Source organism: Oenanthe melanoleuca, chromosome 3 (genome assembly GCF_029582105.1).
Source record: "Oenanthe melanoleuca isolate GR-GAL-2019-014 chromosome 3, OMel1.0, whole genome shotgun sequence".
NCBI classification, from domain to species: Eukaryota; Metazoa; Chordata; class Aves; order Passeriformes; family Muscicapidae; genus Oenanthe; species Oenanthe melanoleuca.
Genome location: NC_079336.1, coordinates 61290222 through 61316951, shown reverse-complemented (window position 1 = coordinate 61316951; position 26730 = coordinate 61290222). Strand labels below are relative to the sequence as shown.

Below are 26730 nucleotides of genomic sequence, written 5' to 3'. Positions count from 1 at the left end.
AATTATTCCATTCAAATGGTTTGACCAATTGATCCTTGTCTATAATTTTTCAATAGAACATAAGGAAGCAATAGGACTGGACTTAAGTTACTGCAGGCTGCATCAACAGCAAAGGACAGAAGTTGCAATGCTGAGGATGAAGATAGTCAGCAGGATCCAGGAACTGGCTGCACACAGCCACACACACAGATGGTCCACACATCTCCCCCAAACAGTGTTTGGATTCTTAATAATGACCAGGTATACACCACGCAAATAACATGAACTGAGAGAGCTTCAAAAACACATTTAGTCTTTAGAACAAAAGCTAACAGTCATAAAAGAAATTTTTTTTTATTTACATATTAAACATTTAATATATACAGTATTTACAGGACTTTACAGTTAAAGGACTGAATTATAAAATAATCACACTAAACTAATCTACACAGGTCACCTTTTTCTCAGATAAAAGGTGCTTTGTATTTGGTTTGTCATTTTGGTTGGGTCTTTTTTGCTTTTTGTGTTTTGGTTTTTGTAAGATGTGCTGAAACTATTAATTTGAGCCAAGTACAACATCTCTTACTTATTAATACTCAACTGCTTGCATGGAACCACTTCAGAGCAACTGGTTATTCCTAACCCTGAGAAAAACAGATTCTCATGCAAGTTTCTTTTTCTGCAATCTTCTAGTGAAGGATTACATAAAAACACGACAGTCTGCTCCAGACAACTAGGACTCTACATGCTGCCTTGTTTCCACAGGTGTCAGTAGGTTTGACTTTATTTTTAACTACATTACTGACTTCTGTGGAAAACCACACAAAAGCAGATTTGATGTTTCTGTGTCAGCACACAGTACTGCCACAATACTTCTTTGGTAATTGCAGATCTAATAAAAATTCTAATGCCCACTCAAGAACAAGAACTAAAGAAGTTCTTAGAAATGTTGGCAGGCATGAGGTCAAAGTTTTGTGAAGTTCTCTTTCACAGGATGTAATGTTTTGGAGTCTTACATCATCACCCAAATCACTTTCCGATGAGAGGAAGGGAGCAGTGCTAAGCAGCCAGGACAAGAGTAATAATCGGCTGAAAAGGTCGGAAGTGGCAAAACCTTTTAAGTGTATCATACTGCATAGCTGATAGGCCTGTAAAAGGCATGAATATTAAATTATTTTCAGTGTATAAATGTTAGGCACTTTTATATTCTGGATCAAGGTGCTATATGAGAATATTCAGAAGCTCAAGCAAACTATCACAAGAATATTAATCAATTACACTAAATCAACTAGGTGAACATGTATAGATAAATATTACCAGACAGGTTCCCAACTACATTGCTCAGATATTTGCTGTTACAGAGCTGCAAAAGCAAGACTAACTAGCTGTAGCTGGAAAGGCATTTCCATTCCCAACCCAAGAAATCATCACACTGCAAGCTGTTGGACTGTATCTAAACAGAGATTACCACCATGAGCTGCCCTACTCTTAGGCTCTCAGTACCACTACGGGCAACAGCTAAAAACAGAACTGGTGGTAACAGAGCTTACTGACCCAGAAACACATCCTTCTCTTACTGTGATCTCACATTTTCAGCTAGTCACAGCTAGTAAAAGAATCCTGTGCTTTGTGTACACTTAAGCTTCTTTATTTCACAATTACAAAAGCTGTAAGCTGGCTTGAGCAATTTAAACATCTAAACTATCACTGTGCCACTAGGTAAGTACGCAGTACACAGAACACAAACTGCAGGGATGGTGCTAGTTCAGTAGCTTTTGTATTTACAGTTCAGAAATTCTGATTAAGAAGTACATTTAACCTTTGTTTTATTTTGAGAGCAGGTCTGTTGTATTTATATGTGAATACAGTACAAAGGACTCATACTGCTGTTATTGATTTTCAGCTTCTAAAATAACAGTGCCTTTCCAGTACATGTGATCATCTGCCATGCCAAATTTTCCCATATGTTATGATACATTTTTGTGTCATTTCTTATTGATCTTAAAATCACCGTTCTTAATGATATCCTTGATCCTGGCTGGGTGCCTTTACCCACATTTGACTCCATGTAATTTGAAAGATTCAGAAGAATGTACAATGTAGTTGTATTGAAGGGGTAAGAGAAAAGAACCTGAGATAGTCACCTAGTTTTAAAATGTATCTATCTGCATTCCCCTTCCAGTGTGTCAGCAAAGGAAAATCTTCCAGAACAATGAAACACTTAGCTCACACAAATCTAAAATGCTGAGTCTTAGTTCCAACAGCAGCAGGGTTTCCTGATGCACTGTTAAGAATGCAAATCTAATGAAAAAAAAAATAAAAATTCTTCTAACAGAATCTTGGATTTGAGGCAGATACATCAAATACAGCAAGTGCCAGAGATAATTCCTGATGTTCTTGGACAACATCAACATTTTATCTCTTTTTTTCCGACAAAAAAACTGATGGAAGGAAACAAACTACCAAGTGTAAGGTTAAATACTCTGAGCAGTTGCAAAGAAAATACTCAGCAAATTGCCTGGTCAGAAACTTCTTCCCAAAAAAAAGACTAACTTCATAGTTTCTAAGGCTCTCTTTATCCCTTCAGAGCCAAGTTGAACTTAAACACTTCTCTGACATTTATAAATTCCTGAGGTATTTACTGCAATTCATATTAATCAAAAAACCTACAAACTCAGAAAGAAATCACATCTACTCCAATCCCTGAACAAGACACAGCTGCTCATCTACTTAGTAGACAGCCTGCTAGTGCTTCAGTGCACAGAGCTTCAGTGACGAACCACATCACTACCTGGAAAGTCAGTTTAGTTGAAGTTTCAAGTGCAATTAATGCTGATTTTCAAAAAGCCTTCTCATAACACCGAGAGTGTTATTTTCTGCACCTCTGCCATGGGGAGACCTACACATTAGTGCATCCTAAGCAGTAAAGTCACTAAGCACTGCCTTCTAGGAATTCAATCCAGAACAAAACATTGAAAAAGTTGCTAGGGGGTCTCATCACATTTGATTATAATGCAGAAATAAGACACAGCCAGTTAACAATTACTAACTGGGCTTTCCATGACATCATAACTACAAAATTCACCTGATTTGGTGTTTCCTAAAATTATCAAAACCCTGCTAACCAATCTGCTACCTTCCTGTGAGCAGAGATAGGAAAAATAGCTGTTGTCTTTACATCTTTTGTACCATTGTGGTCAATATCTGAGAGATGCAAACAGAAGCACTCCCAAAACTGCTGTATAAACTAACTTCACCTTAAGTGACTCATGTCACTGAGAAATGTAAGGACAGAAGTACTATGACACTGATTAAAACCACCTGCTGTAACATGCTAGCAATTCTGATAATATATACTATAAAAATTTATTTTAAAACAAACCCACTATTTTGTGTAAACAGACCAACTTGTATCCATAACGGGTTCTTTTTTCCTGAACTAAACTTCATTAATAATTGCTGTAGACATTTCCAACAAATTGAAAATACCTATCATATCTTGATTTAAAGGAAATAAATGGATTGCATAGATTTCAATATGAAAAAAAATTAAATATAAAAATATAAAATTCTTATTCCTCAGTTTTCAAAACTACAATCCCTATAACACAAAATTCAGAAGGTTGTCAGATGACAATAAAAGTTATGAAGTACAACTTAATCACCCTATTTTTCTATTGTCTTGAGACAGTTTTAGAGGGTGATTTTGTGTAGTTCCTGAGTTATGTTATTAAAAGGGGGAAAAAAACAGTGATTTTCATCCTTCTAGAAGACATGCTTGGAAGAAGTTCTAATTATTTCTATTTAAAGAACATATTGTTCTAAAAATTAGGATTAAAATGTCCAAGAAGAAACCAGGCTTTTGAATTTTGCGGACATTTTCTAAGGAATTCCTGAAACCACCCACTGGACTTTTTTTTTCCAGTGATAAGTCAGCTTGCTCATATATTCTGCCAGAATGTGACAAGGTTACTCACACCACTAGGTGATCCAAATGGGTACTCAAGTTAACAGCAAAGACTATAAATAACTGGTACTTTCACAGAATTGTTAGGGTTGGAAGGAACCTCTGGAAATCATCCAGTCCAACTCCCTGGCCAGGCAGGGTCACCTAGAGAAGGTGACACAGGAACAAGCTCAGGTGGGTTTTAAATGTCTTCAGAGAGGCAGACTCCATGATCTCCTTGGGCAGCCTCTTCCAGTGCTCTGCCATCCGCTCTCAATTCAAACAGATGTTGAAGTGAACTTCTTGTGTTCTTAGTTTATGGCCATTACTTCTTACTTCTTAGATATGGAACAAAATTCCTCAGATATACAGGAAGAGCTTATAGGCATAGTCTTATTTAAAAGAAATGGGAGCATTTAATTTAATATAAAAACACTATTGAAGAGAAAGAGGTAAGCAAGAGGATACCTCCAATAATGGTAAAAACTCTCAAACATTTCTTGCACATGTCTGTAATTATCAACTGAAGGATTTCTTAAGCATTATGTACATTGAACTAATTTTGAACAGGATTTGAAGCAGAAGTGAATAATGGTACAGCTGCTGTTTTACAGATGATGGTATGTTTTCTATAGAGAATTGGTAAAAAGCATGGCACTATTTCAAATAGGAAATAATGAGTTATATCATATATAAAAACATTTCAAAAAGTGATTGTTACGAAATTCCCCCACATTTTCTATGCCATTTTCAGGTACTATTTTCAATTGTGTACTGATCAGAACAAGTACAACTTAGAGATGTTCACAATTTAACCTGGACTTTCCATAACCTTCACTAATGCTGTTCCTTCTGAGTTGTGGTTAAGCACTTCAGTTATCCTGGCTACTCAGTTGGCCTGTAAGCATTCACAGGCTGTTCTTCACCAACATCTATCAGCAACTCTTCTAATGGAACATGAGGTTTGTCATAGCCAGAAAACTTGAAGCTCCTGCTTGGAACGACTGTTTGCTGGGTTTCTGTGCTAGAAATCTCTGACCCTGAAGATGTACTGCATATATCCATTTGGTTACTGTTAGAAATGAAGTAACTCCCTTTTACTTTGCAATTTTGTTCATCAGCATCACCAGAGACCTCCTCTGTGCCTTCCTGCACAGGCACCTCTTCTGCTTTGGCTGGTACCTCTGGGGAAGGGACAGAAGATTCTCCATCACAAGAATACACAGGACTAACAGTTTGTTCTTCTGGCTCTATCTCCAGCAAAGTTACTTCACCAGTCACTGGCAACTCCGAGTGGCCTGATACTACAGATAAATACTTCCCCTCTGATCTTGGTCCCAGTAAGGCACTTGTGTTCAGGTTTCTCATCACATTGACCTTAAATGGGGAAAAAAAAAAAAAAGACAACAATTTTGAGTTAAAAAGCTGAAAAAATAAGCAAGCTGATAATAACAAGTTTAACATCATTATAATCAATAACTGCTAAATTAAAATCAGGAATGGTCATTGGCCTATGTCCATGAGTTTAACTGTTCCAGTAACACTTGTATGCAAGATCTCAAAAATGCTTTCTTTGAGCAAGTATATTTGCAAGAATCAATAAATTTTGAAGTTTCCAACATAGAGAAAAATGGCAAAAGAAGGAAGAGATATAATACTCTTCAGCTGTGGAAAATTTTACTCTATAGCTAATGAGTACAACTTACAGTGGCTGTGATAATGTCTGGCACCTGTCTCAACCAGCAGGGAAACGAACAACATACCCAGTAACCACATCTATGCTGAAGTCTCCCAGCTTATTTCACAGAGCCACTGAGCAGTCCATCAATGCTGCAACTTTAATGTTTCACTTTGAAATCCCTTCACAGGCTGATCATATGAATTCTTTCAATAGCCAAGCCCCCAGCTCGTTTTATACAATTATCATATGCCTTCAGACTGCTTAGATTCTTCAAGTGTTTTGGTCTTTCTAATATCTTTCAAGAGTACATTCACATGAAAAACTAAGTAGAGTAGATTCTCAGCTTTTTGGTGATGTTCCCCAAAGATAACAGAACACCTAGGGAGAAAGAGTTAATAGTGTCCTTTCACAAATTTCATAATTCACTGTGTATGTGTATCACACAATATCAAGTAATATAGATGCACTAATTTCTTAATAAAATACACAATCACTGTTTTTTCAGGTACTTTGCAAAAATAGTCTGCCTGAAAATTCACATGGAGGGAAATTTGGAAGAAAGATGTATACAGGAGGAGGAAACACGAAGTAAAATAACATTAAAAAAAAATTACAAATAGGGATATAGTCTTACACTAGTCTGTACTAGTGTAAGAACTGAGTGGGTCATCAAAACCAGATGATCCAATCTGACTGTGCTTTTCAAGAGTCTTCCCTGATTAAAAGGTTGTAAGACTGTAGCTTTACATTCACACCTTCACTGACTTCACTAGAATTGCCTTCATCTTTCACTTCAGTCCCTTTATCTTATCCCTCAGTAGCCCTGACACCTGTTGATGCTACTCTATGGTTAAGGCTGGATCAATAAAAGCATTACAATTTAGGAAAACCAACCAGCCAAACAACAATCACCACCACAAGTCAAGCAAACACTCCCTGAAAAGCAGTTACTGGTCATCTAAGTTAGTTTTACAAACAGCTGTGTGAAAATCACTTAAGTGAGGCAATGCCCTGGGGAATCAAGGGTTGCCACTGAAAAGAGCATTCAGATGGCTCCTGACAACCTGAATGACACTCAACCATCAGCTGGATCTTTACTTTCTGTTATGGAAACAGAATACTACATAAAGAATATTCAGAGTAATTTCCAGAAATATTCAGAGAATTCACAGAAACCACTCATTCATAAGAAGATGCTTAAAAGTTACTTGCAAGTAACAGATTACAATCAATAATAGGTAGATAGTAAAAATGTTAAGAACACCTTAAGGGATTAATGTATTTTTTGAGACTCTCTTTATACAGGTATATTGGATATATATCCAAAATATTGGGTACTGATACTATATAACACTGATCTTGAAGGGACCAGAATCTATAGGTTTTTGGGGTGGATAAAAATCTGACTTCAATAATCACACAGCAAGCGTCAAGAGAAGGTAATTCTCTGTGTAAGGTGGAATACTTGAGCAATGTGAATGACAACAAGATATTACAGAAATCATGGTCAAAAGCTGCACTTTTAGCTTTCCATCTCTCCCCGTACCAGTACACACTAAACTGAAGTTAAAAACAAAACCCAGTGAGTTCTTGTTTCTGTCCTTTCAGGATTTTCACACAGATCTAAAAAATCACAATCCTAAAATGTGTTAAGGGATCACCTTGCATTCTACACAGGTCCAGCATTTCACAATGAGCACTGACAATACTAAGAAACAAAATATATATTCTCTGTACACCTACATTCAAGACTTCTCAAAAAAGGAAACCCATTTTTCTCTTGACAAGTTTCTGACCAAGACACTCCTATTCCCATTCATGAAAGAAGGAAGCAATCAGAAGAAAAAACTCCCATGTGTTTCCCGGTACCAAAGGTTCTTTTAAAGTCACTGAGTCATGACTACAAGACAACTTAGCAAGTCATGCAATTGTTTCTATCTTCAAAGATAAGAATCACATCTTATTACAGTAACTGAATGCTTATTACAGTAACTTTCAAAAGATCTTAAGTTACAAGTGTAACTAAGATACAGTTGCTATTTGAAGAAAAGTATTTACTATAGGAAGGTTAATATTTTTCTTTTATTCACATTACCTAATGCTAGCAAAGTGACAGTCAGTGACCTTAAGATAGGTATCAGCTGTATGTTGTGGCATGTGCAGGTATTCACATAATAATTCGTCTCCAAGAACAGCACCTGAGCTTCCAGGTCTTTCACTGTCTCAACAGACTTGGGAGACACACTGCTGAAAGGCTCAAGGACACAGATAAATAACATAACCCAAGGAATCCGTAACAGTTGAGGTAATTAACAAATTATTTCTTAACTTCCTTTTCTAATGAGGTGTCCACCTATGAATTCCAAGTTATTTTCAGGTACACATTTCATGAAGGAGTGTTTGAGAATTCCATTTCAAACCTTATTAGGATGATGGCAAAAATCTTTGTGGTCTTTGCATGGTTCCACAAAATATTAATGCTATGTAAATTTATAAAGAGAAGACTATGTTACTGCCCCTTACAGGGGGAAAAAAAAGTTTTTACAAAAGTAATGAAGCAGCTTCTTTCTTGTAAGATGACAATTATTTGTGGTGTCAATTAATATTTATAGGAACAATTAGTTTCTCCACATGAAAAATACATGTTGTGTAACAAAAAATCAAACCAAAACAAAACCAGAACTGCAAAGAATTCCCAAATGTTTTGTGAATATCCTTAAGTGGTCTACAAAGAAAGAATACAGCCCTGTCATTCCTGTCAGAATCAGAAAAAGCATCAGCAAATACAAGAAAACTAGGCTTAAGTAAGACTCAACTTTTACTTTTCTCTTATAGAGTAGATATTTTCTACTCACAAAAATACTTGCCACCATTCAAAGATAAAAGACACTGAAGAAAAAGGGAAGTTAAAGCAGAGAGAGATATGCCCACAGCGCATCAGAAAATCATGGTCAGGTTCCTTTAAAAGTGGGTAAGCCCTTATCACAAATCTTAGAACAAAAATCTAGTACAGGAATAACCACAGGACAAATTTCAATGACTGAAGATGGGTGGAAAGAGACAATCTCCTGTAATAATTTTTGTGAGATAAATGAAGTTTTAACTACAGCTGAACTGCCGAAACATCAGATTCCCTTGATTCCTTGATGACTAACATGAAGTCTGTTAAAGGAATCTATCCCGTTTGCATATTCCTGTAGGATCCTCCTGTTTATAATGATATTTAAACATTTAAACAAACATGTTTTCTGATGAAGACAATCATTCATTGCCTATACCGAATGACAGCTGCACTGTGGAAGTAGGACCAAGACATGACTGATATCTAATTCCTGGGAGTCACAAACAGCACAGAATAGTAAAAAAGCTCTGGAGCTTTACTTGGCAATGGATTTTTTCTTTTCTTTGAATATATAAGACTTGCAAAGGTAGCTTGCTTATTTTTCCTTCTGTTGGGAAATTCCAAGTTCTGGAAGTCACTCAAATGTTGTTTTAGCACGTATTTAAAGCTGCCAGGAAGGAGATCGCTGAAAACCAGCAGTAATAAGGTAGGAAATCTTGCCCAGCTTTTTAACAGATGGAAAAATACCCTAGATGTTTTATTTTCAGATAAGCCCAGGTAAGGCACAATGATCATATCCTGTAGAGAAAGAAATGCCTAGTACATATTGAAAGGTCAGTGATTGGCTCTAAGTGCCATTAAGTCTATAGAGATAATGTCATAATTAAACTTATCATTCATATTCAGTATTTAAATTGTTTGTTCATTACTTTGAATGATCAACCATAAAATAATTATGCTTAAATTATTGACTATTTATTTTACATTCCCACAGTATTCCTATTACCTGCATTGAAACTACCTCTATGAGCTTTACAACTTAGATTTGTCATTAGAGACTTCACTGGAAACGGACAGAAATATAGAATATCCTGATTTGGAAGGGACCCACAAGAATCAGTCTACCTCCCGACACCACTCAGGGCAACCTAAGAGTTAAACCACATATCTCAGAGCATGTGCCAAATGCTTCTTGAACAGGATTTGGGCAGTGACCACTTCCCAGGGAAGCTTGTCTCAGTGCCTTACCACCTAGCTAGCAATATTTATAAATAGTTACAGGCTTCGTTCAGCTCCTTAGCAATAAAATATGATGTAGTATGTGAACCATATCGGAACCCAGGAGCCACACAGTAACATTTAGCCCAGTAAAATGAGACTATGGGCACACATGTGAACTTCTACTAGGTAAGCTCAAATGTGAAGCTGGAACATGCATCAGGAAGCTCACAGATATAAAAGGAGCACACATTCTATTTGTGATATTCTGCTTCTTCATCCTTTAGATGGGATATCACAGTAGTACCAGAAAGCCAAAATAATTACGGATCTATTGAGCACAGCACTCTAATCCTGTATGAGCCATCTTTTGCTCACAGAAATTACTGCTGTGTGTACAAAGGACATGAAGTTACATAATCAGACAAGAACACTCCAGTGTGAAGGTCTGCAGACGTCAGAGAGGTTTCTCTCATCTCATTATTTAAAGCCTGCAATGTAAATGGCTGCTACCTCCAAACTAGTCCCCTGGCTCCATCACAGTCCATGGAAAAAACCAGGAATTTTAGAAAGCATTTTGTCTGACCAGAAGAGCATATAATTTCAGAACAAGATGAATCCTCTTGTGCTGCACAAGCTGGTGAACTAGATCAGTGCTTTACTACAAAGGGACCACCTCTGGCTCGGATATCTCTGTTTAGTCACAGCAATCTCATCACCTGATATTCTATTTTAAAGAATGCAAATTCCAGAGGGATCTTGGGCATTGACTTTGGAGAGGTCATTTTAAAAGGTTTTAAAACTGAAGAACATGGAATCGAAGATCGTTGTCTACTCTCTATGAATGAGACTTCCCCAATTCACTGAGAAGATACTCTTGCTGTGATTTCTGTTTACTACTGCCTCAGCTGGCAACTCTTTTAAGTTGTGGTAGTTCATTCGTTGCAACTAACATGATCCCAGGAGAACATTACAACAGTAGTTTTAGATACTCCACTCTTGCCTGACATGAAACCAAGAAGTGCTGCTGCTCTATAATGAACATTCACTCTGTTTCCCAGGGATGGCTACAGGAAGTTTTTAAGATAGAACAGCTGTTGACCTCTCTTCCCCATGACTGCACAGGGTGAGAACAGACTTCCGCCTCCTATTCCTACAGAACTGTTACTCTGTCCCCTAACTCTGCACATAACTAAGAAAACTGTAGCAATCAGCAGAGTTCCAAAACTGCCGTTTAATGAAGGAATCTCATGGCTCCTGTGAGAATGTGAGAAAAACTGTGAGGGTGGTTTAACATTGGAACGATTGCCCACAGTAGCTGTGGAGTCTCCTCCCTTGCAAGTATTCAAAAGCCATAGGGATTTGCTAATGACTAACCTGCTCTTGTGCCTGAACAAAAGGCTTTGGGTAGGTGACCTCAAAAAATGTCTTCTCATGCCAATGACTCTGTGGTTTTGCATCTCTGCTACTACAGTGAACACAAGCCTGCCTAGGTAAGCACACATTGAGTTAAGAACCAAGTTCTCAAACTAGACCAACTACTGCTGCTTCATTTAGAGACACTGAAGTCTAGCCCTAAAAAACTAAGAGGCAACTGGTTGCAAAGGTTATCAGAATACGAGCATCATATCAGAATAATATCATCAATTCTAAATATCTAAGAGACCATGGTAAAAAAGCCAAAAAAAAAACTCAACCAAACAAACCCAAGAGACTGGCATAAAGACACAGTAGTTACAGAACTTACCAAAGACTTAGGCAGCTGTATGTTGTTTTTCCTTAGTTTCTTGCAGCCACAATATACTGTTGGTATTACAGTCAACATCCCAATAACAACACACAGAATGATGATATGGTATATACCTAAGAAGATAAAGCAAAATCTACTAGGAATTTTAGAAAAACAAACCACTGCTGAATAATTTAGAATAATTTCAGAAATTGTAATAGCTCAGAATGCTTAGCTGTAATGTGTGAATTTGTCAGTCTACTACCTTTTTTCACTCAGGAAAAGTTAATCCGTAACACTTATATGGAGCAAATAAAAATGAGAATAACAGAAGCTTTTCAATTTATATAAACATAATCTCATTTTTATAGAAACAAAGGAATTTTGCAACCAATTTTTTTTTCCTTAGAGATGACAGATGGGGATGATGAGATAAGTACACTTTCTATGTGATAGTATATTAACTGACATAACTACACAGTTTATGTACAATAAAAGTAAAACATGAAACCTTCCAAAACACAGAATAGTTAACAATTACTAGTAGGACTCCACTAGTCTGACTCTCCTTAATGCCCCCCTCATCCAGCTGCTCCTGTGCGTTCAAGAAAACTGCTTCCATCAATTTTATCTCTTTGCTGAAATTACAGGCCATGATGAAGTACAACCACAATGTTTGTAAGAGGTTCAGGGATATAAATCTGGGTCACAACCTTCCTTTTATTCTCTCTAATTAATACCTTATTTTAATGACCATAAGTTTATACTTGCTTCCAGTTAAAACTCTATACACATCATCCTCAGTGATGGACCCAAGCAAAAAGCCAGTTGCTAGAAGAGACAATGCCTACGAAAACCACATAGCTCAGAATGATCCATTTGTGATTTTTTAATTACACCAGTGCTCACGTGCAATAAAAGTAAGTTTTGTGATACCAGCAACACAGGGAAAACACCCCAAAAAACTCAGGGTCACTTGAAAATAATACATGATTTATAAAGTCAGAACGGTCAAAGTGCATTTGGAAAAGAATGACTAAGCTTTCCCTACTTTCTCTATTCTTGCAAAGGCAGCCCAAGCATCAATACTTGCTAAATATCTGTCTTCAGATTCAGTATGTTCTTAATATAGCATTAGAATCCTCTTACTCATTGTCTGGTTGAGAGGAACAGAAGTGCAACTTTCCTCTGATGGAGTGCCAAACATCAGCTCCTCAAAAATTCCTTCTGCTGAAACACAGTAAGTGGAACTCTCAGTATGAACTGGGATTTTGAGGCTACACTTATGCATTGTACAGTTGTCCTCATAGAGTCCTTCAGTCTGAAAAGAAATGGAAGATACATCATTTGACTCACTAGAGCAATGTCACAGTCCACTTTCCACCACTTCCAAAAATGTTAGATGTGTTTCTTACATCACCCACGTGCCTTGCAAAAGCTGTGTGACCATCAGCTTACTGGCTACCTTAAGATGCTATATTTGATCAGAATATGGCATTTTGCAGCTAAAATTTCTGCTGTTCATAGTAAAGATTCACATTTATAACGCTTGTACCTGGATGCATACGAAAAGCTAACAAAGTAAACACACCTGTTGTAATTCTCCTCACCTTCACCCTCCACGATGGCTAAATAAACTGGTATAAATACCTTGAAAGGTAATTTTCTTAAATGAAATATCTCTTTAGACAAGTGAGAGGGGCACAAGTTAAGTTACCAATGTTTTGGCATGTATGCAGAAACAGTGGCATGTGACTGAGTAACACTTACCTTGTGTACAGCTAATGCAATAATCTAATTTTTTTTTAAGCACTCATTTGGACATCTAAAATACAGACCTTCCATTCACGTATCTCATTGTAATGCACTCAACATTTTATATGTTCAATTGTTTTCTTGGTATCTGTCAGCTCCATGTGTCATAGGCATAAAACCATTGTATAGGCATTTAAAGTAAACAAGTGTTTTTAATTTTAAATGTTATTTTTTGAACTTACCCCATTTTCACTGTCCCGAACAGTCACAAAGTACTGAAGCTTTGAATAAATGTCTTCAATACAAGAAAGAGGGAATACAGGATGGTAAATATCTACCAGGATTTTATCACCATGTCTTGAGAGATTCAGTTTTGGTGGACCTATTTTTCCTGCAACACATGACACCATTGCTATTAGGCCAAAGCTTTTAACATAAAATATGGTATTTTTAGTTAGCTTTCCAAAATTCATCAGAGATTTGAGAAGAATTACATATTTATTTCCATGCTGTTAATACTGCATAGCTGTAGTGACACCTCTCTATTGCTTAGAAGTAATGGAGGAATTTGGATACAATAACTAATCAGTTTCTAAAATGGAAACAGATTGTCCATGAAGAATTTCACTGCTAAGCAATTTAACTTTCCTACACACATAAGGCCATAAAAATTCAGCTGACAACAGAAAAAACTAACAGCAATTAAACATATACATGAATGAGAACCAAACACAAGATCCTACTGACTAGATGCCACCATAAATCACCTAAGTTAAAAACAATACTGCACTGAAACAAAGGCTATATGAAAAGCAAAAAAAATCTCACCATGAGCACCATTTGTAAACTTTGGATTTCCCATGGCAATGGCTTATGTGAATTTTTCGTGTCTAATGGTTTGACTGAGCACAAGTTTCTTGTTCAATGGGAAAAGGATTTTGTCTCTCTTCTCCATACATGGCTACCAATTTTCTGGAAACTGTCACACTGAGCATTACCACCACGACTTGTTTCCCTTTGTCAAACTCTAGAAACCAGCCACTATTTCAAGTCATAAGACTGAGTGGGAATGGAATCACACCAGAAAGCAAAGAAGGAATCGAATCCTTCAGCTCCAGCAATGCAGAAATCCAGTCCTAGCTAAAGCATAGCCCAAGTCAGACAGAATCTCACAGGCCAGGTGCTCCCTGAAAGCTGTATGTAGGGAATGAAGAAAGCATGGTAAGAAGCCTCTCGGTCTTTCCTGACTCTGTTGTATTTCCTTGCACTGCCCATGCAATGCCAGGGCCTTCCACGCTGGACTGTAGACACAAAACTTACTTTTACAGTACTGAATAAAGTTAAAGATTCAGCTAATCAGTTAAAGACTGATTTTTTCTGAAACAGCCTGAAAGATTTATATGAAGAACTAGTGACTCAGTTATTCAGTTACAGCTTCTAGGTAGTACCTAGATACCTGATGCTATCAGTACATGGCAAGACATTGCAACTTCAGCGACGCCTAAAGGTCCATGTGGTCTGGTGACAGTTTCCTACCCTAAATTGGTGTCTGGAATATGAGAAGGATTCAGAGTGCACCATCAGCATCACATTCTTGCCTTTAGACATTTTATAACAAATACTCAGACACCACAGAGTCAGAGCTAACAAGCACCATGAAGTTTCTACTAAGCAATCATCACATTTCATTTCATCATGGACTCCTGGCTTTAAGATATTCCCAAATCCAATGCAATAACAGAGCAAAAGGAATAATTACTAACTCTCAAAATTTTTGGAAAAAATTACAAGGTTTAGTTTAGATACAACTTACCAAGCCTTTGCAAAATAAACTCATTTGCCTCAACATATTCAGACTGCTGTGACCCAACAACAGCTTTAACTCGAAACCAGTGAGATGTATAAGGGTCACATATTTCCTTTGAGAGATCACAAAAATGAGCTGAAGTGTTCACACAGGTTGAGACGCTCTTATAGTAGCCTAAACTGTAAAACAGATCAAGTAATAGTTAAAACAATTTCAACTGCACAGTTCTGTACAATACACTGCCTGTAACAACAAACTGTGAGGGTGGCCAGGACTTGTGAGGGCACAGATTGCCCAGGGAGGTTGTGGAGTCTCCTCCCCCAGGGATATTCGAAAGCCAACTGGACATAATCATGCTCAAACACGAGGTTTGGACCAAACGACCTCCAGGGATCCCTGCCAATCTCAAGCATCCTATTACTTGACAAATTTTGCCTTGGCCAACCTCCACCCTACGTGACTTCAACACATAGAAACAAAAGAATTTACCATGGACTGCTTTTATATGCTTCTAGAGACTATCAGGTATAGCAAATAATAAAATAGTAAGAACTTACTTGTAAGGCTTGATTTCCACAATAAAATGAGGAGTTTCAGGCATAGGTGGGTATTGCCAATGCAAAACTGTTTTGAAATTTTCAGATGTTACTACAATCTCTGTTGGTGAAGGCACTAGAATGAAGAGAAGAATTGTACTTTGATAAAGAGACCTTTGTAAACACAAGAACAGCCAAATATGCTTCTAAATTATTTGGAAAAGGCAACATGCTAGACATAAAAATCACAGATGCTTCCCCCAGATGAGCTAGTCTGTCACCAGTACAAACACCTATGAGCCCTGTAAGCTGATATATTACTCACTCCTCCTGCAGAGACAGCTTTTGTCCTCTTTGCAACAATGTCAGATAACCCACGCACACTGAAAGCAAGTCCATTGAACAGCCTGTATCAGGACCATAAGCAGTAATGATTATACCCCTGGGCTGGTCTTTTACAGATGTAACAGCAAGACAGGTTGTAAGACTTTACTCAAGTTAGAGGAGATTAGCCCAGCTCCTGTAGATTTCTCTTGCTGTTCAAAAATTGGAGTGGATGGACTGGGAAATGGTACCAGAGCTGGAGTATCAAGGCCAAAATACAACACCCTTCCTAGGGAAAGCCTGGATTCCCTATGAATTTCTAACACTGATACTACTATCACTCCAGCAGTATTTTCAGTAAGCTGTGATGACCAAAATAAACTACAAACATTTGAACATTGCAGCTATAATCTTCCATTTGAAGGAATGCATTTGAACTACACTTAACAAACAACATTAAAGGTAATGTAGTAAAGCAATCCAAAAATAAGAAGCAACACTGACAGTCTGCCATGTGCAGCAAGTATCTATTTCAAGCAGCAACCACAATAGGGATAATCAAGGCAGCAGCTGCAGGGGAAGGAAAATTACAGGAGCCTGTAACTGTTGAAGGCTGCCACATGACACTCGGGAAGAGAAGAGAAATGAAGGTCACTCAACCAAATTTAACTATTGCAACTCAACTTCTCAGTGTCTAGTTTGGAATCCTTAGTATTCTCAATGTGGCTTTTACAAAATGTTGAGGAAACTCATATTTGACCTGCTCTGATGGGAAAGTAAACCATTTTCACATCCTGAGAACAAGACCACAAATGTAACACATTACTGAAAGTAATACACAGAGGCTGAGATATGCTACTGACCACAGAGGTTTGACAGATGTAATATAGATAACTCTGCAAATGCTTCTGTGGTTTATGTTTAAATACATACAAGAGTGGTATTTCAGTATTGGAAAAAAAAGGATCATCAAATTCACAACCACAATAAAAAAAAAGGTAAGTTGACAGAAGAGGTGTCAAGCACACAGATGGGCCAAAGCACACAAACATTACTTCAAATAAGCAGTTTTAAGCCACTGTGTAGCCAGCCTTACAAAATTTTAACTTTTGTGTACTATTACACAAAAGAAACTGCTTAACAAAAGCGGTTGACTCCAGAGCACTAAAGGAGCTAGCAAATGTTACAGTACAACCTCTCCATCATCTCCCCAAGGTTTGGGGAGGTCCCTGCTGACTAGAAACCAGCCACTATTTCAATCTACAACAAGGGCGTGAAAACCAGACCTGTTAGCCTAACCTCAACACCTAGAAAAAATGATGGAGAAGATCATGCCAGGTGTTCTCAAAATACACTGTAAGAACAATACAATCATCAAGGAACAGGCAACAGGGGTTCATAAAGTGAAAGTCCTGTTTGACTGATTTATTACCTGCCTAGTGGATAAAGGGAAGGCAGTGGATGCACTTTTTCTGGATTTTAGTGCAGCTTTCAATACTGTCCCTCACTGTGTTCTTCCAAACAAGTTGGCACATGCAGGCTCACAGCACGCTGAGTGAAGAACTGGCTGAAGGGCAGAGCTCAAAGCATTGCTGTGAACGGGGCTGCACCTGCTGGGGACCAGCAGCGTCCCCTGGGTCCCAGTTCTAGAGCCTGTTCTGCTCAATATTTTTACCGATGAGCTGGATGCAGGAGCTGAATGCACCTTGGGCAAATTTGCCAAAGATACTGAACTGGGAGGTGCTGTCTACTCTCTCAAAGCATGCAAGGCCTTACAGAAAGAGCTAAACAAATGGTCTTTGTTGTCTAGTTCACAGCTCCTTTACTCAGGCTGGATATCTGATTTCTTCTCCAGACAGTCCAGAGACAGTGCCAGGGAACACCACAGTCCCACTTCACTTCAGCATCAAGAGTGCAGACCACAGGGACACTGCAGATTTTCAAAGTGCTAATGTCTAATGTTTATAGATATAATTTTTGCATACTGCCAGCTAGAAGGCCAGAATACTTTATGTGAACACTCTTTAACTTAACCTATAATGAAGCTTACATTTTTCTAAACATGCTTCATTACATTCTGTTTTGCTCTGCAGGCACAAGTGGAAGATGACAACAGCAGTTAGTGCCACGAAGGTAATCATTAAATATAAAACTCCTTTTAATTTATAATAAACATAAATGCAGCAACACTCAAGGTGCAGATTCAAACAGTGAGACAGCAAATATGGAAAGAGAGAAGAAAACTGATCAGAAATTCATGTTGTAATGCATGACACAGAAAACTCAGCAAGTTCTAGTTTGCCTCCAAGTTCAAAGTGATTCCCATCTGCAGTTCACCTTGCCTTGTAAGACAGTAATACTGGCTGCTGAGAAGCCAACAGAGAACACCAAGAACAATTTTTTTCACAGAAATTTAAATGTATATGTGCATTGTAGAACAACATAAAAAGAACTTCAGGAAACAGCTCTACACCCATAGAATAAAGGAATTGTCCTGGGGTGACTTTATGATGTTGAATTTCTTTGTTTAGCCCAGAAATAAGTTTTGTACCTTTAAAACTAGATCTGAGAGTGAAGAGGGGGCAGAAGGAGAAGCATGGAATGTCTGAGGCAGTTGCATTCAAAAACATAGAAGAGCTTCAGCTTTCCTTCTCACGGACTGTGTCGTCTGCCACAGAAACAGAGGGAGAGAGCTCTCTTTTGCTTTTTAGTTAGGTTTTTTTAGCTAGCTCAGGCAGAGAAGTTCCCTGGACTGTGGCTTTTCTTTTTCTTGGAACTGATCAGCCCTGCTCTGGACCAAAAACCCAGAAGAACACCGGAGCTCACACCTGTGTCCAACCAGGGCCGGGACGTGGCATTTCCCAGCACAGGAGGGACTGATAAGAGACTGAGTGAGCCGAGCTACACCCCAAGACAAGGACCTCTCTCTGAATTTGCCATCTCTTCAGAACAACGAGAGGTCTTATTGTCTAATATTATTCATTTTTTATGCTTGTGAATACTTTGCTTGTTAAATAAACAGCTTTTTCCATTTTTCTCCAAGTAAATCTTTTCCCGAACCAGTATGGGGATGGGCTGCTTGAATCTGCTTTCTGGAGGGACCTCTTTGGAAGTTTCCTCCCAATTTTGCCCCACCCAGGAGGCAAAGGTAGGCCAATCAGATATACGTTTGTTAAGCATGCCTGAAGAAATTAAACATGCCTGTATTTTGAGGATAAAAAACTGAAATTTTGGAAAGCAAAGGTAGTACGTAGTACTAAGAGAAGGGTAAAAGTAAAAATAAACACGACCACAGGAAGTTTAGCATTAAACAGAGAACGGACGTGGGAATACAGTCACACAGTTTATCTCAGCAAATTCACACCTGCATCAGTTTATAACTTGGACAGAAATGTACTTATTTGTCCACGTGCAAACAACCCAAACTATTGCTGCCATACCGATGGCAAAGATCTCATCAGGTGTGACTGCTGTGGGACATGAATGTGCATATACATAATCAAACACCTTCTCAACGTGCAATTATCTTAACCAATGTATTTAAGATTTAGTAGACATTCACATCTTCAGCAAACTTGCGTAACAGGAAGGAAATACACGTAAGAGGAAATTAGAAGACAAACTCCACTGAAAGACTTGTTTTACTGCATGTATCTGCGGCTGCTTGATTTCAGGCTTTTAAGAAATAAGGGGGATGTTGGGTTAGTTTGGAGGGGTTTTTTCAGAATAACAAACAAGTGTGCCTAGCTGTGTCTTCTTAGACTAAGACAGATAAATGTTAGAATTAATCCACTGCTTGCACACAATATATGATGCAGTTCTGCTTCAAGAGTGCACATCATCAAGGCAGAAAATGCTTGTTTAACCTACAAGACAAATGTGATTATACATTTTATACATTCTTTTATACATTCACTTCTCTGAGTCCAAAACAACTGCACATCTCTCACAAATCTCAGCAGTGTCAGACATATGTAAGCCATATAGACATAAAGAAAGATTTCTTTACCAGCTTGAAACCTGACATTCTTGTTGACTACATAAGTGCTCCTGAACAATGCTACCTATGGAAAGTACTAATGAAAGACATGTTTGAAGCAGCCATATAGTCAATAAAATCTATTTCAAAGGCATAAACAGAGGGATTTAATGTTTTGTATATATGTAGATGTCCTACCTGTTCACTGATGCTTGGCAATGCATTTCCTAGAGCAAAAATTAATTCAATGAACTGGACATTTCTGAGATGTAAAAATGAGACAGCTTTCAAGCTGATACTTGTGTCTTGTGCAAGACTGAAATTCCTTCCCTCATTTTAGCATTACTGTATACACAGAGGGATTTGTCAGCACTGCTTATGCAAGTGGAATTCAGCTGAAGTGCAATACTGCACGAAACAGAACAGGGCCTGATGAACCCACAAGGCAGTTTATGCTGCAGCTACTTGAGACTACAGCAGCCCTAAAAGCCATAAGAGTTCATTCAAGTCATATGTGACTTTTAATCATTTAGTCACTGAAATACAGACTGAAAGCACAAACTGAAAGCTTGAAAAGACAAATTGTGAAAAAATAACAAGTAAAAAATGTATTTTGAAAGTTTGTTCCTTTTTTGGATTTCCATTAAAAACAAACAAATCCTTATAATCCCCAAGTGACACATCATAGGAAAATACTTATAAGGCACTTCAACAGGCCAAAAGGGATAACAGCTTGAACTTTGCTGTAGAACCATGGTTAACTCTTAATTTAAAGACAGACAGCTGCAATAGTAATCAGTTGGTCCCTTCTGGGCCCAGGACTGGGAGAAGTGTGCCTTTCTTGTGCCAGCCCTACATTCTACTTACAGTTGCTTCAGTTCATAGATTCATAGAATACTCTGAGCTGGAACAGACCCACAAGGATCATTGAATCCAACTCTTACACACATGGGGAACAAAGAGTAGCAATTCTGATGACTTCACAAATGCAAAAAGCTCTCTGTAGCTTTCATCACCCAAGAAAATGAAGGAAAGGGAAAAAAGATCAGATAAACTTGCACTACCTTCGAATGCTTCCCCAGTATTCAGCAGCCATATGCATTGAAAAAAATGCCAATCAGAAAAAATGGTGGCAAAAAGGCAACCAATACTCTGAAAGATGGATTCAGAAGGCAGCAAGTCAATGCTGAGGATAAAAAATAACACATAAAAAGAGATAGACTAATCTCTGAAGGACTAATTTCCTTTTTATTTTTTTATTTATGTGGCCAACTTGGGATTCAAAGGGTTTGTGATAACAACAGACTTGACTGGGAAGTATTAGACTGAATTTACAATTGTTAGTACTGTTTAGCTAGTAATAAGGAAGCTCCAGTGCTTGCCCTGGGGCTCCCTTTCCTGACTGTATATTCGAGCCCAGGGCTCACTGCTTTCACTGCTTGCTTATCACCTCTCAGCAGTGTGCCTGGGAACATTCTGTTAACAGCCAGGGCAACACACACAGGCTGGCAAGTGGCCAGGGTATAGCTGCTTTCTGTACTGTATCACAAAGTGGGAGGAAGAAGGAGGAAGTGTGGGACATTTGGACTGATGGTGTATGTCTTTCCAAGTAACCCTTCCCCTACTCGCCTGGAGACAACTGAACACCTGCCTGCCCATGGCAGGGAGTGAATTAATTGTTTTGCTTTGCTTGTGTGTGTGGCTTTTGCTTTCCCAACTAAACTATCTTTATCTCAATCCATGAGTTCTCCAGCTTTTACCCTTCTGAGTCTCTCCCCAATCCTGCTGGAATGGAGTGAACAAGCAGATGCCTGGAGTTTGGTTAAACCATGACAAAAGGGTCCCCCTAATAATTTATATCATCACTTCAATCTGATCTACATAAAACAAAATTGGCCTGCATTAAAAGCAGAGTTCAGCCACCTGGAGGCTAGATGAGAGTTAGGAGCACTGCCCAGCATCAGAGGACCAAAACTGAGCAGGAAGAGGTCACTGCTCACCACAAGCTGAGGGAGCACCAAGCATGTGCCTTGGGGAGGAATGGGAAAAGTCTGTCAGAGTAGTGGTTCTGCCTTCTGCCACGCTCCCCTTCGAGGCAGCACACCTGGGTTAGCATGGTCCCCTCTCTGTGCACTTCTGGCAGGCCAGGTGCTAAACAGGCCCTGCTGCAATCAGACTGCTGACAGGAGGGGAGCTGCCTGTTGGCTGTGCTTGGCTGGGAGCTTGGCAGACTGGTAAGCACCAAGGAGCAAGGTGATGAAGAAATTTTGTACATGCTACCTGACTGGCTTTAAGTGGCAGCAGCCATGTGAAAATGCTTGCATGTGCTTGTCTTCACCCACTTTCATTTATCCCTCCAAAAGAAACCCAGGAAGTTATTTCTCTTGTAATGCCACTCCCACACCTGGATGGCACTTCCTTAAAAAATTCACTGCAAGCTTAAATTATTGCATGTAATGGCAATTTATGGGGAAGGTTCTACAAGTTCTCAAAAGACTGCAAATTCACAAAGGAATTAGTTTATTAAATGAGTACCATGACTGATGTAAAATTTAAAGCTATTATTTTTAAAATATTTACTGAAATTAACTTACTTACCAAGTATCATGAATAAACATTATACACAGTATATAGAGCATTTTTACAGCTTCTATCTACAACAGAATTTTATTTTCTAAGGGCTCAGAGGTTTGACATTGCTGTATGGTGTTTTTAAACACTGTTTGTGACAAAAATCTCCACAAGGTTGTAAGTTGCTCTGTGAGTGGCAGACTGAGATTACCGTCTTGAGAAAAACCACACCAAGTTGCACAAGATGGAGACTTTAAAAAACAGATGTAATAATACAAGCTAAATATTGTTTTATCTATTTTATGAGTGTTCCTCCCTTTCCTTATAGATGAGAAGTGTTGCAATACTTGATATCTAATTCAGCACTTTCTACCATCTAATTTGTTTTTGTTTGCAGCTTGACAGTCAATTGCTATGAATGTTAATAATTTGAACCATAAACAAAACAGAAGTCAGCTGCCTAAATGAACTATGCATGTCCTTGGAAATGTGGCTTACAATGTGCAGTAAGCGCTTGAACCACCACCACAGCCTCTAAATCTTCTTCACCTTGACCACAGACCTTGTCTTCCACAATACTGAAATACAGACTGAGAGTTCCCATCAACAAGTGCCCAACTCTACTGTGGAGTCAGAGACCTATCAATGCAGGCACATTAGGCACCCAGCTGAAGGAAATGCAGGAGGTGTTCCAACTTCTGCTGGGTTGTCTGGCTTCATTCCTTTTCTAAGGAAAAGCGTCCTACAATGAAAGATGAAGATGACTAAACATTTCCTCACTACACACTCAGCCTTGATATATGTATTACACTACTGGCACATTGAAAGCCCTGTAAGACTTAAGGAAAAAAAAATCATACAACAGTTGCCATGGAAATTCTAGGCTCCTCAGGACAAGAGAGACATGGAGCTCGTGAAGCAGGTCCAGCAGAGAGCTACAAAACAGATCAAGAAATTGGGGTATCTCTGTTATGAGGAAAGGCTGAGGGAACTGGGCCTGTTCAGTCTCAAAAGGAGATGACTGAGAGGGGATCTCATCAATATCTACAAGTATCTGAAGGAGGAAAGCCAAGAAAACAGTTTCTCACTGGTGCCAAGCAACAGAACAAGAGGAAATCCCAGAAATTAACACACAGAAAGTTCCACCTGAATACAAGGAAGAACTTTTTTACTATGTGAGCAACCAAGCACTGGAATAGATTGTCCAGAGTGGCTGTGGAGTCTCCCTCACTGGGAATAATCAAGAACTATCTGGATGCAATGCTATGCCATGTGCTCTAGGATGACGGTGATTAAGCAGGAAGGTTGGACCAGAGGACCCACTGTGGTCACTTCAACCTGACCCCTTCTGCTATTCTATATGTGACAGCATCATAAACATGCTTCAGATGTCCCCTTCTACCTTAATTCTTCCCCTGTAGGTCAGCACATCTGCTTGCATCAATATTATAATGAAGTAAGGACATGTTATTAGCCATTACATATAAAATATTTTCATTCAACTAATATACAGAATTGTCAATTAGAATTCCCTTCATGATGCTTTTGTTGACTAAAAAAATAAGTTTTTACTTATAGTGGCTGTGACCAAGCTGAGTGCAAGTCACTGAGAAAATGCTGCTTAAGTTTTCAAAACCTAACTCAAAAATACATTCTGCTCCTTTGAGCTGAGGGTTTGCTGCACTCGCAGAAATGTGAGCTTTCTGCTTCTAGGTAGCTTGCTACATCACATAAACCACAGCACAACTCTATGCTTACAGAGATAACTGTTGTGGCAGCATAGGCTAGATTATAGCAGGTTTGTTCAACCACATTTACTGGTATTGTGTTTTTTACCTTAAAATTCTTAATACAATGCAGAAGTGGTATATTTTACTAGTAGTTAAAACATGCACTTAAAAAGAGACTAAGTCAAAGGAAACAAGAAAATATTTAACATATCAAGCCACTCTACTGATCCAATGTGGAAAAAAAGATAAATTTCCCTGCAAAGTTTGCCAGTTACAATCAGACACCAAGTCAAACGAACTGGATATACAAAATGCAAACTATTAAGTGACAAGAATGCAGATTGCCATTTTTAGCACTGCTAGTCTGTATGAGACAAAGCTAAGCAGGTTTCCAAAGCATGGCGTGGTGTGGCCCATGCTCAGGGCCAATCACATTCAGTCACTTCACCTGGGCATGGACCTGGAACTTCAGAAAATCTCCACTTGCAGAATCCAAGGAGCCTGGGCACACAGCCAGCTCTCAATAAAAATTTAATGCCTGCTCCCATTTGACTAGATAGCTAGCAATATCTGTTTTTAATTAACTTTTCCAGTTTAAAATGAAACTAGTAAGCCTCCCTATTTCCTTCCTAATTTACTCGCCAAAACTCCGTGCAAACAGGGACACAACGCCGTCCTCCGCCGGCAAGCCACCCCTCCTCCCCCGGAGCGCCTGGCCAAAACGTGCGTGCTCCAGGCCGCGGTCCCGGTACCTTCCTTACACCCCCACTCCCATTTTCCCACCGAAATGCCCAGTTTCTCTGCTTCTTTGGACAGATGAAGCCACAAAGCACAGCGGAGCAGGCCTGTCCGACGCACAGACCGAAGACCCGAAACGCAGGCTGATGACAGCAGCGCGCCGCCGCTGCGCCGCGACACGGCCTCCGGCAGAGCCTGCACCGCGCTCCGAGAGCCCGGCCGGGGCTCGGCTCGGCGGGACAGCCCGGCCCGGCCCGGCCCGGCACAGCCGCGGGGAGCGGGGGCTCCTCCCCGGCCGGCTCCCCGCGCCCGCGGGCGGCAGCCACGCGGGACCCGCGGCCCCGGGTCACGGAGCGCCCCGGGACAGGGCGCGGCCGGTGCCGCCGCCCCTCACATGACCCGTGCTGCCCATCGGTCGGTCGGTCGGTCGGTCGGTCGGTCGGCCGGCCCGGGCCGCCCCATCCCCATCCCCATCCCCATCCCCATCCCCATCCCCATCCCCATCCCCATCCCCCCGCCTCGCCCCGCCCGTTACCTGCGGGCGGCTGCTCCCCCCGGGAGGCCGCGCCCTGGCGGGGCGCCAGCAGCGCCACGAGAGCCAGCAGGGACACGGACAGGGACACGGACAGGGACATGGCGGCCGGCGGGCACCGAGCGCAGGCCGCCCCTCGCCCAGCCCCGCCGCCCCGCTGGCCTCAGCCCGCCCCGCCCTGCGGCGCCTGCGCGAAGGGGCGGGATGGCCGGCGGCGCTCGTGCGGGGGCGGGCGGCGCCGCGGTCACCGCCGGGCAGGGCAGCGGAGGGAGGGGGCTGCGGGTTGGCGGCGGTCCCGGCAGTGGGGAGGGTATTGTCCCCCGCTCTGGCGTTGATAATGATGTGTTTACGTGCTGGTGCTGGGCCATGCCTGTCGGCCCCGGCCGCTTGGAAAGCGCCGTCCAGCTCGTCGTGTTGCGACTTGTGCTCTCTCCCCATTTCTTAAAAAACACCAAGTGTTCACCCTGTGGAGTGTTTCAGAAACAGCACACTGAACTCATACACGTAGAAGAGTCCTAACTTGCACTGAGAGGCTTTATTCTTTCTTTGAAATGTATATGCACTTAAAAAAAATGAAGTCTGCTGAGCAGGAAGGCGACTGCAGTTTTTGGCACCTTACGGTTCCTGTGTCTCCCACCCAGTGTCCCAATGTCGCCTTAAGCTCTCAAAGTCAAGGCCACCCTGGGCCAGATGAGTAGAAGGACACAGAACTCTCTTGTGCTGCGTGCCTCTGCAGCCGTGATGAGGATGTAGCAGCTATTTAAGCTCTTGGCAAGGATTTTGAAAATAGTGTCTTTTCCAGATGTAAATGGAGGCACCTTGATGGATCCTCGACATCCACACAACTTCTCAGGCTTTCAAGGAGACAGGAAGGAGGAAAAAGAGCTACTTGCCAGTGCCATTATGCTTCCCCTTTCCCATATCTCTCTTTGAAAAAGTTCAGCTGCTCCCTCTCCTTTATTTCCGTCCCAAGCATTAGTTCACTCCCTAGGGAAAGGTGTGGAAAAGTTGATTCACTTGCCATATGCTGTCCACAGTGGCAAAACCCAGGAGACAGCACAATTTGCTGTGTGGGAAGGAATGGGTAGCAAGGAGAGAGGAATTCACAAGCTAGCAATGGATGCTGAAGAAACCACCCCACTGTTACAGCCTCAGAAATCACAGTGTTCCCAGAGGTGATGAGGTGGTACTGTGGGCTGTAGGATCAATGTGGGGTAGAGAGCTAACATCTCCTCCCAGCTGTGCTAAGGTTGAAGAAAATGTTTTGTGAAACTACACTGACTTTATTGACCAATTGACCCTCACAGACCAATTTTTGTGCTTAAGGCAGTGCAGTAGCAAGCTTTTCACAACCAGTGAGCAC

General features: G+C 40.2%; 1 protein-coding gene across 1 annotated transcript; it reads right to left on the bottom strand.

The window, feature by feature from the left end:
- Positions 1-317: 317 nt before the first annotated feature.
- IFNGR1 (interferon gamma receptor 1) lies at positions 318-25544 on the bottom strand. Its single transcript, XM_056486997.1, has 7 exons — positions 25371-25544; positions 15515-15629; positions 14964-15136; positions 13393-13541; positions 12545-12716; positions 11414-11529; positions 318-5302 (listed from the first exon to the last, which is right to left on the bottom strand). Exons 1-7 carry the CDS (start codon positions 25468-25470, stop codon positions 4811-4813), a joined length of 1317 nt encoding a protein of 438 aa, XP_056342972.1. The 5' UTR covers positions 25471-25544; the 3' UTR covers positions 318-4810.
- Between the last annotated feature and the right edge of the window lie 1186 nt (positions 25545-26730).